The sequence below is a fragment of the Gopherus flavomarginatus genome, chromosome 4 (assembly GCF_025201925.1).
Source record: "Gopherus flavomarginatus isolate rGopFla2 chromosome 4, rGopFla2.mat.asm, whole genome shotgun sequence".
NCBI lineage: Eukaryota > Metazoa > Chordata > Testudines > Testudinidae > Gopherus > Gopherus flavomarginatus.
This window is the reverse complement of record NC_066620.1, coordinates 158,000,616-158,018,544: the sequence shown is the minus strand read 5'-3', so window position 1 is coordinate 158,018,544 and position 17,929 is coordinate 158,000,616. Positions and strand designations below refer to the sequence as shown.

At 40.5% G+C, this 17,929-nt stretch overlaps 1 protein-coding gene across 1 annotated transcript in view; it reads right to left on the bottom strand.

Annotated features, from left to right (window-relative positions):
- Positions 1 to 17,929, bottom strand: part of COL12A1 (collagen type XII alpha 1 chain) — a 138,649-nt gene that overhangs the window by 86,506 nt on the left and 34,214 nt on the right. The window contains 1 exon segment of the mRNA XM_050950508.1: positions 16,728 to 17,000. Within this exon segment, the coding sequence (XP_050806465.1) occupies positions 16,728 to 17,000 (273 nt within the window).

The window sequence follows — 17,929 nt, the reverse complement described above, 5'->3', positions numbered from 1 at the left end:
TTTATGAGGAAGATTAAGGCCCTTGTTCAGCAAAATACTTCAGACTATGGTTAACTTTAAATACATGAGGAACGATGAGCACTTGTGGCACCTTAAGAGACTAACAAATGTATTTGAGCATAAGCTTTCATGGGCTAAAGCCCACTTCATCAGATGCATGCAGTGGAAAATACAGTAGGAAGATATACAGAGAACATGAAAAAAATGGGTGTTGCCATACCAATGCTAATAAGACTAATTGAATAAGGTGGGCTAAAAGCAGGAGACAAAAAACATTTGTAGTGATAATCAGGATGCCCCATTTCAAACAGTTGACAAGAAGGTGTGAGTAACAGTAGGGGGGGAATTAGCATGGGGAACCAGTTTAGTTTGTGTAATGATCCATCCACTCCCAGTCTTTATTCAAGCTTAATTTAATGGTGTCCATTTTGCATATTAATTCCAGTTCTGCAGTTTCTCGTTGGACTCTGTTTTTGAAGTTTTTTGTTGAATAATTGTGACTTTTAGGTCTGTAAAAGAGTGACCAGGGAGGCTGAAGTGTAAATTTGTTAGTCTCTAAGGTGCCACAAGTACTCCTCGTTCTTTTTGCTGATACAGACTAACATGGCTACCACTTTTAAATACATGCGCAATCTCAACACTACTCAGCAAGACACTCAATCTTGAATACTTTGCTGAACAGGGATGGAATTACTTACATGCTTAAAATTAAGCATTAAAATTAAGCATGTGCTTCAGTACTTTGCAGTTAATTTAGGTTAGCTTTATCTTCCAGCAATTATGCCTCTCAATCCATCTTCATCCCAAAAGCTCAAGTAACTCATTTATAGGCAAATAATGAAACCTTGGGTAATTTTTTCCTGATGTTAAATCTCTGTGAAAAAAATTCCTTCTAAATTTCTTGAGTCCTTCACCCTTTCTTTACTTGTTCATATCCCCTTATCCTTATATTTGACACTGCCCCAAAACAGCTATCCTCTCACTTTCTTTTATGTCTATATACGCCAATGAGATCCCTTTTTAGAAGTCTGTTCTACCACTGATGCAAGGGCATTTATGCATATAGGGTTTATTGGATTTACCAGAAATAAATCGCTTTCCACTGATTGATTAATTCAGACACTTAAGAGTTTTTGTTTGCTTGTTTTTCAGGAAACATTATGATTCCAACTGCAGTTAACAGAATTTACATCTATGTGACTTGGACCCCGGCTGACCTAAAGCATCAGGTAGGATAATCAAGTTCCTCTGTCATTCTACTTGTTCTTTGTTGTATAACATCTTTATTATAGTAATAGGTTAAGAACTGCACACAGGTTTTTCATAACATGCCCCCATTTAGGAAATGTCTGTCATTGTTTTCAGCCCTTCCTTTCTTTCCAGTGCCTGAGAATTATACATTTGGCTGCTACCATTGCTACCAGCACCCGTCTTCCTGAATGGTGTGAGAATATACCTGTCAGCTGCACCCATTGTATCTATTTACAACTCAGCTGTCATGTATTTACAACATAAAGTGTAGTAATTGTAGGCTGGAGGTGCTATCTTGTCTGTACTAAGTTTTGCCAGACTCCTGTTGTATTGTTCTTCATAGCTGGTTGTCCTCATATTTCTTGGAGTGCACTAAACAGTTCCTTAGTTTGTATAATCAAGAAGGTATAAGCTAGCGGTTTGATGCTCACTTTAATACACCAGTTTCAAGCCCGTATAACTCTGTTGACTTTAATAGAGCTCACTGGTTTAAAATTAATGAAACAGCCCGGAGGATTAGGTCTATGGAGTTTGCTGCATTCATTGTGACATCTGGGTACACTTATTAATGGGAGCTAAAACATGCTACTGGAATGGCTAGAGCCCTAGTTTTTTTTCTTTATGCAATGGCAAAGTTGTAGTTATAAACAAAAATCCCCACACACACAGATGCAGCGCCTACTTCGACGTGTACTCTATGTGGAATTCCTTACTGATCTCCATAAGGCCTTCCTGCAGTGAGCAGAGCTAGAGTGGCTCCCCTGAATGGCTGCTTAGCAAGAGGTTCCCCCAAACCAATCTCTGTTCTAGGCTTAAGCAGTGAGGAGGGCCTTGAGCCAGCCCTCTGCACCACAGGTAAGCTTTACCCACAATGACAAGTACCCACTAATATATCTGAGATTGACCAAAGCCATAGTACCAGAATCAAACCTCTTTGAATGCGGGGGAAGTTTCAACCCCAATCCAACCTCCATAGAGCAGGGTCATCTTTGCAAATACTATCAGGCAAGAAGTTTATAATTGTGAACAGATTTCAATGCAGAACTATGCCTGGAAGGATTTTGAGATTGGTCCCAACTTATATACCATGGTTTAATCTTCCTAGGCATCTGTCTTTATTTAAACCCTGATCCGACATATGCAATCCCATTGGATATCAGAGGAGCAGCCGTGTTAGTCTGTATCCACAAAAACAACGAGGAGTCCGGTGGCACCTAAAGACTAACAGATTGGGTAAAACTTTCACGGGTAAAAAGCCCACTTCTTCAGATGCATGGAGGGAGCTTAATCCCATTGGAATTGGTAGGACTACTTGTATAAAGGCTGAAGGTTTGAATGATATTGTTGTAGCAATAATCAACAGATTAAATAAACACAGTCTCCCATTAATTCTGAATCAGTGAAAGAATAATTCCATTTTGGTTTATTGATGATAGGACACAGTTGCTGGAATTTTATTAAAATGTTCTTAGTAGTTGTATCTTTAATAAACAGAATATATTTGTAAATCTTATTTTTCTAAACCCAACCCATTGCTAGTATGTGATCCAGACAAGGATCCTTTGGATATCTTATCACCTTTCTCTGGAGATAACTGGTTTTTCCATCCAAACTTAAACAAAAATTCCTTCAATCCTTCTCACCCGCCACTCTAAATATGACACGCACACAGAGGCACTCTTGATTTCAAAAACAACATTTTAAGATCCAGCTTTTTGTAACAGTTGAATTATTTATTGTCATAAGAAAAAATAACTACACTACTGCATCTTTCAGTGTAACTCTACCCTGTTATGCTACAAGAGCCAGATTCATCCTGATATACACTCCATGCAAATTCACTGATTTCAGTCCATTAAGTCAGGGCAGAATTTGGACCCCAAAGAGTAACTTTCCTGGAAGACTGAAAAAAGATTTGTCTTCAAAAGTAAATTACATCAATTTTCTGTCTACTCTAAAGTTTCTGCTCCCAACCCTTGGCTTTTTCATTCAATATAAAAATCTGAATATACTCCAAATGGAAATATTATGGAAAACCCAACATGATAGAATGCACAGATGTTTCACAATAAAAACCTCTTTTTCCATATTTTAATGTAATATAAATACACAAGTCACTTTATATTGACTACTTCAAATCAAGTCTCTGCCACAATGTGATTTCAGTATTAAACTATCTGCTACCACAGCACAATTCTCAGCAAATAACACCGGGATAGTATAGCTAATGATGTGTTGGAGGCACTGCAACAATCACTACATATTTAAACCAATTATTAAATTATTATATGTGCCACTAAATAGCAGAAGAAAATAATTTATTTTCAATGGAGTGTAATCAAGCCCAGCTACCGACAAATGTTAGCTCTGGAAAGAAAAAAGAAATCATATGGAACTAAAGTACCATTTTTTGTTGAATAAAAATAAACTTTGGGCTTCCTACCAAGCCGCTGGGTCTAAATGGAAAAATTTGACTTCAAATAGCTGGAAACTGCTGACAAGACATCTTACCAACTAAGGGAAATTAGACTTTTAATATGTTATACTGCAACTGAAAACATGTATCTAAAATAACACACTAATTTGATTTGCACCTCATGTGTGAGGTATAAGTTTGTAGGCAGATATTTTCACAAGAAGCTACCACATGAGTATCTATGGGTCTGGAGGTGGGGGAGAAAAGTAGCTGTGTTTAGAATGTGGTGCAAAGTTCTAAGATTCCACTAAGCATTAACTAAGCTGCTACATTGGGAGTTTAGAAATATTCTTAAGTTCGGTAACATTACCAGTATAATGTAATGGCTAGTAGGCATACAATTTTACCTATTAACCATGTTTAGTTTGTCTGAGAAGTACAATTATGCAAATCACATGGTAACTCTGCTTACCTAGTATTTATCTGTTTGCACTGCTGCCTATCACTAACATATCTGAGCAATTATTCTGATCTTCTGTTTAAATGTTCAAGAATCTTAATTGCTAAATGCAGGACCGGCTCTAGGCACCAACAAAGCAAGCACGTACTTGGGGTGGCACAATTCCAGGGGTGGCATTCCGACCACCTGTGTTTTTGTTTGTTTGTTTGTTTGCTTGCTTGCTTGCTTGCTTGAGAAGTTGCAGTCTTGGAGCTTGGGGTGGCAAATATTTTGCTTGGGGCAGCAAAAAACCTAGAGCTGGCCCTGGCTAAATGCTCCAACAAGAAGGATTCTGTGCTAGGCACTGTGGTGTTCAAGAGTTCCAGAATTCACTAGCACAAGCACAGTTGAAGCCTTGCTGTGTCTATAAGCATCAAACCAGTGCTGCTGTGTGGACATGTCAAACCATTGCAAAGGCAAGCAAGGCAAGCAACCATTTCCTGCCATCAGAGCCGGATCCAAAGCCCACTGTAGTACTGAAGACTCCCTTTGACTTCAGTGGGCTTTGGCTCAGATTCTCAATGTCTCTACAATAGTTTCCACACTCCAATACATCTGTTAGTCTATAAGGTGCCACAGGACTCTTTGTCGCTTTTTACAGATCCAGACTAACATGGCTACCCTTCTGATACTTTTCCTCATTTAGTATAGACAGATCCTTAGATATAAAACAGGTTCTCTTCCTTCCAGCCCTGAATCTCTTCAGGTCTTCACTTTCCACATCAAGGTTTTGCATCATGCTGAGCGAGAGACACAATATCCAATTTAAGTAAGTTTCCTGCACTTGCTTGGCTCCTGTCTCCTGAGCTCTCCAGCAATCATTTTTGATCCTGAACACATGACTTAATCAGTTAAGGCTACACCTACACTACTAGATAGGGGTGGGCGTATAAACACCAGCAAAGCTGCAGTAGCATGGGTAGCTGTAGCAGAGGCACAGCTAAGCAATGCCGAGTACAAGCCCAGTTAAAACCGATGGGTCTGTACTCAGTATGGCTGGGCTGGGCCTCCGCTGCTTCTACTTGAGCTTGATCAGAACTACCTCTAGTGTATGTACACCCGCAAAGGAATCTCATCCACAGTTCATAGTGTGGACATAGCCTAGGGTAAAAACCTTAACAGTCATAAAAAATAAATGTCTGTATTCTGTCCTCGGTTACATACCCACAATTCCTTCTGATTTCAGTAGAAGATACACACCTCTATCAGGCCTAAAACGTATACATTTCTATACATGTACTCAAGCTAGTTTTCAAGATTAATATGTAACCGTAAATCTCACATTGATCCATATTTCACTTAAATTAAATGTAAGTTAGATCTGAGCCAATATCCTAAGCGGTCAGAATTTAATCAACTAAGGAAACAAACCCCCTCATGCCGTGCACACTCTGAACTTTTATGACCTGATTCCTTTCTTGTTTACAACAGTGTAAATCACAAGTATCTCCACTGAAGTCAGAAGGCCAGATCCTCACATCCAGCCAAGTTCATCTCAGAGTAGGACGCGCGCGCGCGCGTGTGTGTGTGTGTGTGTGTGTGTGTTGGGTGGGACACAGGCAGCTACCTTAACACTACTCCTCATCCAGGCCCTGCTGCTGGTCATATTGGCCTCTGGCATAAGATAGGAAAACTACTTATGTTGGCTGGTAATGTCTCCCTAGGGGCCATTATGCAGCTGAATACGGGAGTGCAGAGCACTCTGGTCACACCTCTTGTCATGTGACATAACCCACTATGCTGGGGAAGTCAGAAGGGGGTAGAACAGAATTTCCTGTGCCAGCTCTCTGCTAGGGGAGGATTCCTCTACATAAGCAGAGTCCTCACTTGCCCTTTTAAGCCAGGTTGCTGGCTCTTTTTCACAGGAGGCTGAATCAAGGAGCCCTGGATCTGCTCCACCACAGTTACACCAGCATAAAATTGATATGAGATCAGAATCAGCCCCTGAAAATCTACCTTATCTCTCTATTCCAGCAATTAATTAATTACCCAGCAACTAATTAGTTAATTATTTGATAGATAATATTTAGAAAAGCAGTTCAATTTTTCTTATGTAATTAATCACTTCCTCTGAGTGGATTTGTTTTTTCCTGCAAGTGGTGTACTTCCCCTGACAAGAAAATTCAAATGATTGCTCGATGGTTATCAAAAGTCACTTGCAAATGTCAGGGTGAAAAATCTTGGAATGTATCATTGAAAAAAATGCATGAGACAGCACTAAATCTCTTTGAAAGACACTGAGTCCTTGTTTCAGTCTGTATGGAGAAGAACTACGTAATTCAAACATTACGGAAAGTTCCTATGATATGCTAAAAACCTCTTTGTCAGGAAATGTCACTTGAGTTAGCCCCATTCACTCTGTAGGAGGTCATTCATTTCTAAAACATTCTTATGTTGCTATAGAAACAGCAAAAAAACAATAACATATACCTACTAAGAAACCACAATTCATTTCCTGGCAAACCCCACCCCCCCAAGCTCTGAGAAATGGATACAGCACAAAGAGTCCCTGAAACTAGAAAGTGAATCAACTATAATGAATCCTCACATCCCAATTCTCACAGCATTAAAAGAAATGGCAGAACTGGGCCGTACAACATTTAAATGGAAAGACTTTCATACTAAGGAGGGAAAGACCATTATTTAATCCCCAATAAAGAATATCTCCTGAGTATAGTAAAATATGCAGTTCTTGTTGTTTACATTACACTAATCTACATTATAAGTATTGGGTCAGATTCTGATCTCAGCTTCACTGAGGTTTAAAGCATGATGAGCTGAACCCTCACCTTGCATAAAGCCTGGCACAGCTCATTTACTTCAATCGAGTTATGTCAATTTACACCTGCAGAGATTCTGGTCCAGTAACTTCTCTAACATAAGTGGAGTTGCTCTGGAATCACTGTGGTGCAAGCAAGGTCAGAATGGGGCCCACTGTATCTTGTTCTGATAAACAGCCATAAATGCTTTTTTTGGTGACATTGCTCTCAAGTTCATATTTAAAATAGTAATGAACACCTCTGCTTTTAGATGTCTGATGCATTCACCCTCACCAGCAGTAGCTGTGATATCCTTAAGGCAGTTCTCAAAAATCCTAGCTTCCAGCAACAGGGGGCTCATAAAATAGATTTTCATCTTCCAAAGCATGAAGAAATAGATTAGGACTAAACGTACCTGTATAGACTGACTGACCTAGAGAGAAATTTGTTTTTCTTTAAAAACTGCAAACTATTACCTGTTCAGGTTAAGCTATTAAACAGCCTGTGTATAGTATGTTCTTGTTATCTGACAATATGCCTCTAGGCAGAAAAGGAAACTCTTGCCAGGCCTGCTCTTCCCACCCCCTTTCCCAGGGGAAAACAGATTAGAAAAACAGTAGCTCTCAGAAACAGTTGATTGTTAGCTATCGACTGGATTTCCACTCACCACCCTCACTGTGTTCACCATTATATTCCATTTCTGGGGCATGACATGTGGTTTTGGCTGAATTTATGTAACCAAATAAAATGGACATCTTAGTGTGCTGCTGGGGGAAATCTTTCTGCGGGTTTTCTTAAGTCTCGTCTGTATGTCAGCTTGTGATTTGTGTTGTGTCACTGGGACAGAGAGCTAGGGAACAGCAACAGATGTAGCTCTCCAGTCACTGCAACTGTTATTAGTTGCCTGGGAGTAAATCTGACAAAGACAGCTGTGCCTAACTGAGAGATTGGGAATAGGTTGGAGAGAGCTACAAGACTAATTAACACAGTAGCCCAGAACGTAGCAAAGGCACTGGAAGGAAGTGCCAGGGTGGAGAGAGAACCAGAAAGAGGCAGGCTCTCAGAGTCAGTCCCACGAGAGATCTCTGAGGGCAAGATCTCCAACCCCTCCTACCATTGGTCTAAGGGGCTGAGGGTGATTTGCTGTTGTAGATCAGGTGCTGCACAATGCTTTGAAGATGGTGGGGAAACACTGTAAATAAGCCACATGTGGTGTTTACAAGCAAAGAGTCTCCCCGTGGTCTGCATATGCAGAGGAAGAAAGGCGAGAAGGAGCCTCACCCTGTTATAATGACCACAAATAATGAAGAATACTGTTAGTGTTGCATGAAAAACAAGATGACCCTGCTTATGTGCCTTCACTGTCACATATCCTGTTTCACTAGCTGAATTCTGTGGTTGGTTTAATTTTCTTTTCCTTTTCACAGTTTCATTTCTGTTACATTTAAAATTCAATACAATTCTATTTAGCTACTGGTAAGGGAAAACTTCTACCAGCCACCTCTGTGAGGTGAAGGGAAGCCAAAGCGGTCAGATCCTGGCTGGGAAAGAGGGATGGCTCACCCTCTTGACACCTACCAGTGCCATCCAACCAGAGCTTTGTGGTGTCAGGCCCATATATTTTAGAGAGAGGATGAGTACGGAGCAACTTCAGCAGCATTCTCACCTCTGGAGCCTGCAGATATCCAGTCAAGGGCTGATGCAGTTTAAGCATTTTTATCCTCCACAAACTTTCCCCTGACGGTTACTCCTCACCAACAGGTGCACTCAGCCAATGGCTAAAAGAGGCTGAAGACTTGTGCTCTAAAAACAGGCCCAGGACTACTGTCAACCTTCTCAGATCTGTATGAATGTGGCATGAAAAAAACCTGCTTTATTCCATGGGGTAGGGAAACCCACCTCCCCACCGCATCCCCAACAAAACAGTAAGGAAGAAACCAATGTCCCCTACACAGGAATAACTTTCATAGTATGGAATATGGCCCTCCATTTCTAATTTCTCATCTGCTACATTCTTCCTTCTCTACTGTCTTTGAACAGTTTATAAAACACTGGGCTTCTGGAATGTGTTTATCCTTGGGCTGGATCAGAAAGCTATGCAAACATTTTATACCGCTGAGATTAGTTGGAGTTCTTTGAAAAACTTTGCACCTGAATTCTTTTAGAAGGAGAAAAGATGAGGCCAGTGCAAACCAAGTCCTGGGAAAGATAAAAGGAAAGGGAAGGGAAAACAGGAAGAGATCCAAATGGTAAACAAGCTCTACAACTAGCACAGCAACTGAAAGTTTTGGAGGGTTTTTTATCTCAGGGAGACTCCTAGAAAGGACAAGCCTGTCCCACAAGGCTGAATATACTGTAGAACATTTGTATGTTGCAATGGAGAGGAAAAGGATGGTTTTGAAAGAATAGGGAAGCGGGATTAGTAAATGCAACAATAAATTTTGGAGAAACGGCAAGAAAAAGAAGTTGCCTTAAGTCACCACATCTACACAGCAAATACCTGCGCCTGGCTCAGATCAGCTGACCTGGGCTAGTGAGGCTCAGCTTGCAGGGCTATAAAACCCCTTTGTAAACATTTGAACTTGGGCTGGAGCTCAAATTCTGGTTTCCCATGAGGGGCTGACAATTTTTAGCCCCTCAGCTTGAGACCTTTGAGCCCAACTGAGTTGACCCAGGCGAACAATGGGCCTTTTATTCCAAAGGGCCCTATTGCCTATTCATTAGAATTCCATGGAGTCACTGGAGAGTTTGGATTTTTCCTTTTGTTTCCTTCCACTATGACTAAACAATAGAAGGAGATACATTTTTAGATTGTTTTACCCATTCTTGTTTCATTAGTTTTACCTTTTCTCAGTTGCCTTATTTATTTTTCTTACTATTTCTCAACCTTCCCTCCATGGATGAAGCATTTTATTTCTCGGTACTGATCAGGTTAAAAAACATACCAGTATTTGAAACACTATTCCAAACATTAAACCCAGATAGCAAAGACTTCATTTATTTTGATGGCGGGCGGGGGGCGCCTTGGGGAGGCACTAATTTCTCCAGGAGTTAAGGTCTGTACCAGTTTGAATCTCATAGCTTTCATGTCACAATATACTATGGTTCCTTTTCATGCGGCTTTCTCTTATTTGAGAAACTAAGATAAATAAATGGGCACTGCATTTACTGATATTCACATTTATTACAAAATGAGTTCACTATTACACTTTTTACTCTGCCACTGTCATCTTTCAAAGGATCTAGAGCTGAGTAATGAGATTTATTACATTAGACACATTTACTCTTTTCCTTTTGTTCCTGCACTGGCAAAACAGTGATCTTAAAATCTGGACTTGGTGCTTTTATATAAAATCATCCCTGAGATAAGGCCCATTTATCAATTTGAAATTCTTAAATTCTAAACCACAACCAGATTTTTTCATATTCTTCTTATCCTTATTCATTTACATTGCATTATTACACACAGGCATGATGCATATTTTCACTTCTTTAGAAACTTCAGGAATGTGGTGCAATTTAAAGCACGTAAAATGTAACCAAATAAACGAATGTGGATGTTGTAGCATCGGAAACCCTCAAATTTCTTGGACTTCCTCGGGCTATACATGTGAAAAGACATTGAAACATATCATAAAAAAGCCTCTTTTCTTTCTTTCTTTTCAGATCATAAGAGAGAGTAGCGTACGTTCTTAAGTGATTTCCTGGAACACTTCCAGACTGCTCAGGAAATTCCAGGATTCAGCCCAGAGCATTGATCTAAGACCTGAAAGGAATTTTTTAAATACAACTTCACAAGAAGTTATTCCCTAAGGTAAATTAGAGCTTTGGGATATTTTTAAGTGTTTTTGAAACTACCATGATATAATACTTAATTTTGATAAAACTCTATTGAACATCCATGATATAGTAAAGCTTTTGGTACCATCATGATAACAGGCTCCCTGCCCCATTTCCCATGAGCACACATATCCATTAGGATGTAGCCTGAGGACTCTACGTTTTGACTTCCTACCACAGTGCAAAGACTCAGGCTCAATCCTGGAATTTGCTGAGCCCTCTTGAACTGATCCAGCAAATCATTTAAGCATGTCAATGGACTGCAGTATGAAAGGGCAACAAAAAAAAACCCTGCTTATTCCATGGGGTGGGGGAAGACACCTCCCCATCCCATCCCCAACAAAACAGTAAGGAAGAAACCCATGTCCCCTACACAAGAATAATTTCCATAGTATGGAATATTGCCCTCCATTTCTAATATCTCATCTGCTAAATTCTTCCTTCTCGACCGTCTTTGAACAGTTTATAAACCACCAGGCCTCTGGAATGTGTTTATCCTTGGGCTGGATCATATAGCTATGCAAACATTTTACATAGCTGAGATTAGCTGGAATTCTATGGAAAACTTTGCACCTCAATTTTTTTAGTGAAGAAAAGATGGGACAAGTGCAGACCAAGTCCTGGGAAAGATAAAAGGGAAGGGAGGGGAAAACAGGGAAAGATCCCAAATGGTGAACAAGGACTTCAACAGCAACTGAATGTTTTGTGGAGGGGTTTCCTCAGGGAGACTCCTAAAAAAGACAAGCCTGTTCCACAAGGCTCAACACACGGTAGAACATGTATGTGTTGCAATGGGGAGGAAAAGGATGGATTTGAAAGAACAGGGAAGTGGGATTAGTAAATGCAACAATATACTTTGGAGAGACCTCAAGAAAAAGAAGGTGTTGCCTTAAGTCCCCATGACTGCACAGCAATCAAATACCTCCGGCTGGCCCAGATCAGCTGACTTGAGCTAGTGAGGCTCAGGCTGCATGGCTGTAAAACAACTTTGTAAATGTTTGAGCTCAGGCTAAAGCTCAAATTTTGGGATCCCTTGAGGGAGCAGCAATTTTTAGCCCCGTAGCTCAAGACCTGCGAGCTAAACTCAGTTAACCCAGGCCAGCCGTGGGTCTTTTATTCCAGTGTAGATGTCCCTAAAGGGCCCTGGTGCCTATTCATTAGAATTCCATGGAGTCACTGGAGAGTTTAGATTTTCCTTTTGTTTCCTTCCACCATGACTAAACAACAGCAGGATATAGATTTTCAGATTGTTTTATCCACTCTTGTTTGGCTAGTTTTACCTTTTCTTGATTGCCTTATCTATTTTACTTATTATTTCTCAATCTTCCCTCCATGGACTAACCATACTATTTCTTGGTACTGATCAGGGGAAAAAAACATGTTTGAAACATTATTCGAAACATTAAACCCAGATAGCAAAGACTTCATTTATTTTGATGGTAGGCAGGGGGCACCTTGGAGAGGCATAGATTTCTCCAGGAGTTAATATCTGTGCCAATTTTTGCACCAAGTAGATAGTCAAGTCATCCAAGTATGTCGCTAGTTACATTCTCACCTCAGTTCAGAAGTTAATATGACTTATGCAATATTTCAGCTATATCCTACCATCTTCATCTTAAATTCATGGGAAACATGACCTAATTTTAAGTGCACTTTTAGTCTTAGCTCCAAAAGATATTTTCATTTGTCTCCAAAACTGTTGTGCTCTTATTCTTATCTTCTTTACCTGGAAAGGTTTTTGTCTAAATATCCACAAATTTTCCATTTTCTATTTTAAATAAAATACAGTACCATTCAGTGAGCATGTGCCCAATGTCGATCCTTATAGATCTTTGGAATCCTTTCTTACTATGAATTATGCAATTTTGTTGACAGATCAAAAGCTTCTGGCCAAAGTGTCCTGCCCCAGTTTGAGACTTAATTGTGTGAAAAGTTCATTCTGTTACTCTAGATAACTGTATATATGCCACATGTAGGCTACGTCTTCACTACCTGCTGTATCGGCGGGTAGCAATCGATTGCTCGGGGATCGATATATCACGTCTCATCTAGACACGATATATCAATCCCCGAACGCGCTTATATCGATTCCGGAACTCCACCAACCCCAATGGAGTTGCGGAGTCGATATGGGGAGCCGCGGACATCGATCCCGCGCCATGAGGATGGTGAGTAATTCGATCTTAGATACTTTGACTTCAACTACGTTATTCACGTAGCTGAAGTTGCGTATCTGAGATGGATTTTCCCCCGTAGTGTAGACCAGCCCGTAGAAATGCAACATGGGTGTTCTCTGAACTAGTACTACCATGCTGTATTATCAATATTTCCATGTTATCACCTGGGGCCTCCACTGTTATGCAAAGGACACCTACATTTATAAGCTATTTTTACTTTGAATCTCATAATAATAACTGCCTTGCTGTTAGTTTCTCGGACTAAAATTTAGCTGCAAGACTAGTTTAGTGTATTTCAGTACAAAACTATGGTACACACATTTCCTGATTGCACTGTGAAAGGCTTTTCCTATTTGGCTGACTCTTCCAGGAGGCTGAACATTAATTTGAATCTCACAGCTTTCATGTCACAATATACTATTGTTCCTTTTCATGCGACTTTTTCTTATTTGAGAAACTGAGATAAATAAAGGGGCATTTCATTAACTGATATTCACATTTATTACAAGATGACTTCAGTATTACACATTTTACTCTGCCACTGTCATCTTTCAAAGGATCTAGAGCTGAATAATGAGATTTATTACATTAGATACATTTATGAGCAGAGTGGCACAGCAGAAGTGTGCTAGGCCCGTAACCCAGAGGCTGATGGACCAGAACCATCCTTTGCTACACTTGTGCTTGTTTCTTTTTGGAGTGGTATCTCAGTGCTTTGTGCATTGGCCTGCTAAACCCAGGGTTGTGATTTCAATCCTTGAAGAGGCCATTTAGGGAACTGAGGTAAAAATCTGTCTGGGGATTGGTCCTGCTTTGAGCAGGGGGTTGGACTAGATGACCTCCTGAGGTCCCTTCCAACCTTGATATTCTACGACTCTTTTCCTTTTATTCCTGCACTGGCAAAACAGTGGTATTAAAATCTGGGCTGGGTGCTTTTATAGATTCATAGATTCATAGATTCTAGGGTCAGAAGGGACCAATGTGATCATCTAGTCCGACCCCCTGCCCAAAGCAGGCCACAGAACCCTACCCATCCACTTCTATAACAAACCCCTAACCTATGCCTGAGTTATTGAAATCTTCAGATTGTGGTTTGAAGACCTCAAGCTGCAGAGAATCCACCAGCAAGTGACCCATGCCCCACGCTGCAGGTGAAGGCGAAAAACCTCCAGGGCCTCTGCCAATCTGCCCTGGAGGAAAATTCCCTCCCGACCCCAAATATGGCGATTAGCTAAACCCTGAGCATGTGGGCCAGACTCACCAGCCAGCACTCAGAAAAGAATTCTCTGCAGTAACTCAGATCCCATCCCATCCAACATCCCATCACCAACCACTGGGCATACTTATCTGGCGATAATCAAAGATCAATTGCCAAAATTAGGCTCTCTCATCATACCATCCCCTCCATAAACTTATCAAGCTTAATCTTAAAGCCAGACATGTCTTTTGCCCCCACTACTCCCCTTGGAAGGCTGTTCCAGAACTTCACTCCTCTGATGGTTAGAAACTTTCGTCTAATTCCAAGTCTAAACTTCCTAGTGTCCAGTTTATACCCATTCGTTCTTGTATCTACATTGGTACTATGCTTAAATAATTCCTCTCCCTCCCTAATATTAATCCCTCTGATATATTTATAAAGAGCTAGCATATCTCCCCTCATCCTTCTTTTGGCTAGACTAAACAAGCCAAGCTCTTTGAGTCTCCTTTCATATGACAGGTTTTCCATTCCTCAGATCATCCTATAGCCCGTCTCTGGACCTGTTCCAGTTTGAATTCATCCTTCTTAAACATGGGAGACCAGAACTGCACAGAGTATTCCAGGTGGGGTCTCACCAGCGCCTTATATAATGGTACTAACACCTCCTTATCTTTGCTGGAAATACCTCTCCTGATGCATCCTAAAACCGCATTAGCTTTTTTCACGGCCATATCACACTGGCGGCTCATAGTCATCCTGTGATCTACCAATACCCCAAGGTCCTTCTCCTCCTCTGTTGCTTCCAACTGATGCATCCCTAATCTATATCTAAAGTTCTTATTATTAATCCCTAAGTGCATGACTTTGCACTTTTCACTATTAAATTTCATCCTATTACTATTACTCCAGTTTACAAGGTCGTCCAGATCTTCCTGTATGATATCCCGGTCCTTCTCCGTGTTAGCAATACCCCCCAGCTTCGTGTCATCCGCGAACTCTATTAGCACATTCCCGCTTTTTGTGCCAACGTCGGTAATAAAAAGGTTAAATAAGATTGGTCCCAGAACCGATCCTTGAGGAACTCCACTAGTAACCTCCTTCCAGCCTGACAGTTCATCCTTCAGTACGACCCGTTGTAGTCTCCCCTTTAACCAGTTCCTTATCCACCTTTCAATTCTCATATTGATCCCCATCTTTTCCAATTTGACTAATAATTCCGCATGTAGAACCGTGTCAAACGCCTTACTGAAATCGAGGTAAATTAGGTCTACTGCATTTCCTTTGTCTAAATAGTCTGTCACCTTCTCAAAGAAGGAGATCAGGTTGGTTTGGCACGATCTACCTTTAGTAAAACCATGTTGTACTTTGTCCCAATTACCATTGACCTCAATGTCCTTAACTACTTTCTCCTTCAAAATTTTTTCCAAGACCTTACATACTACAGATGTCAAACTAACAGGCCTATAGTTACCCGGATCACTCGTTCTCCCTTTCTTAAAGATAGGAACTACGTTAGCAATTCTCCAGTCGTACAGTACAACCCCTGAGTTTACTGATTCATTAAAAATTCTCACTAACGGGCTTGCAATTTCATGCGCCAGTTCCTTTAATATTCTCGGATGAAGATTGTCCGGGCCCTCCGATTTTGTCCCATTAAGTGTTCAAGTATGGCTTCTACCTCAGATGTGGTAATATCCACCCCCATATCCTCATTCCCGTTTGTCATCCTTCCATCTCCCCTAAGCTCCCCATTAGCCTTATTAAAGACTGAGGCAAAGTACTTATTTAGATATTGAGCCATGCCTAGGTTATCCTTAACTTCCTTTCCATCCTCAGTGTGTAGCAGTCCCACTTCTTCTTTCTTTGTTTTCTTCTTATTTATATGGCTATAGAACCTTTTACTATTGGTTTTAATTCCCTTTGCAAGGTTCAACTCTACTTGGCTTTTAGCCTTTCTCACTTTATCCCTACATGTTCTGATCTCACTAAGATAGCTATCCTTGCTAATCCCACCCTTCTTCCACTCCTTGTAGGCTTTCTGCTTTTTCTTAATCACCTCTCTGAGGTGCTTGCTCATCCAGCTTGGTCTACAACTCCTGCCTATGGTTTTTTTCCCTTTCTTGGGATGCAGGCTTCTGATAGTTTCTACAGCTGAGACTTAAAGTAATTCCAGGCCTCTTCCGCATTTAGATCCACAAGTTCTTCAGTCCAATCCACTTCCCTAACTAATTTCCTTAATTCTTTAAAGTTAGCCCTTTTGAAATCAAAAACCCTAGTCCCAGATCTATTTTTGTTTATCCTTCCATCTAGTTTGAATTGAATTAGCTCATGATCACTCGAACCAAGGTTGTCCCCTACAAAACCACCCCTGAGATAAGGTCCATTTATCAATTTGAAATTCTTAAATTCTAAACCACAACCAGATTTTTTTCATACTCTTCTTATCTGTATTCATTTACATTCCAGTAGTGCACACAGGCAGGACTCATATTTTCACTCTGTAGAAACTTCAGGAATGTGGTGCAATAAAGGAACCTAAAATGTAACCAAATAAATGAATGATTATATACTATCTAAAAATAATTACCTTCAAGTGTTTCTCCTTGCCCAGGAAGAGCATCCCCTGCTCCAGATGCATACAAGGCAGTCACGGACAGGGTATATCTGGTGCCTTGTTCTAAATCTCTCAGCACTGTAGTGGTAGTATCACCCCTTATGGTTACCTCCTTGGCTTCACCTCCGGCCACTGGAGTATACGTTATACGGTACCGCTGTACTTTTCCAGGTGCTGCACTCCAAGATAACTTCATTGTGGATGTTGTAGCATCAGAAACTCTCAAATTTCTTGGACTTCCTCGGGCTATACATGTGAAAAGATATTGAAAGTATATCATGAAACAAGCCTCATTTCTTTCTTTCTTTTCAGATCATTATAAGAGAGATAGTATACATGCTTAAGTGATTTGCTGCATCAGTCCCAGACTGCTCAGCAAACTCCAGGATCCATCCCAGAGCGTTGATCTAAGACTTGAAAGGAATTTTTTAAATACAAGTTCACAAGAAGTTATTCCCTACGGTAAATTAGTGTTTTGGGATATTTTTAAAGTATTTTTGAAACTACCATGATATAATACTTAATTTTGATAAAACTCTATTGAACATCCATGATATAGTAAAGCTTTTGGTACCATCATGATAACATGCTCCCTGTCCCATCTCCCATGGTCACACATGTCTGTAAGGATGCAGTCTGTAGACTCTAAGTTCTGACCTCCCACTACAAAGACTCAGAACTAAATCCTGGAATTTGCTGAGCACTCTTGAACTGATCCAGCAAATCATGTAAGCATGTCAATGGACTGCAGTACCAAAGGGCAACAAAAAAAAACCCTGCTTATTCCATGGGGTGGGGGAAGACACCTCCCCACCCCATCCCCAACAGAACAGTTAGGAAGAAACCCATGTCCCCTACACAGGAATAACTTTCATAGTATGGAATATTGCCCTCCATTTCTAATTTCTCATCTGCTAAATTCTTCCTTCTCGACCATCTTTGAACAGTTTATAAAACACCGGGCCTCTGGAATGTGTTTATCCTTGGGCTGGATCAGATAGCTATGCAAACATTTTACATAGCTGAGATTAGCTGGAGTTCTATGGAAAACTTTGCACCTCAATTTTTTTAGTGAAGAAAAGATTGGACAAGTGCAGACCAAGTCCTGGGAAAGATAAAAGGGAAGGGAAGGGAAAACAGGAAAAGATCCAAATGGTAAACAAGGACTACAAGTA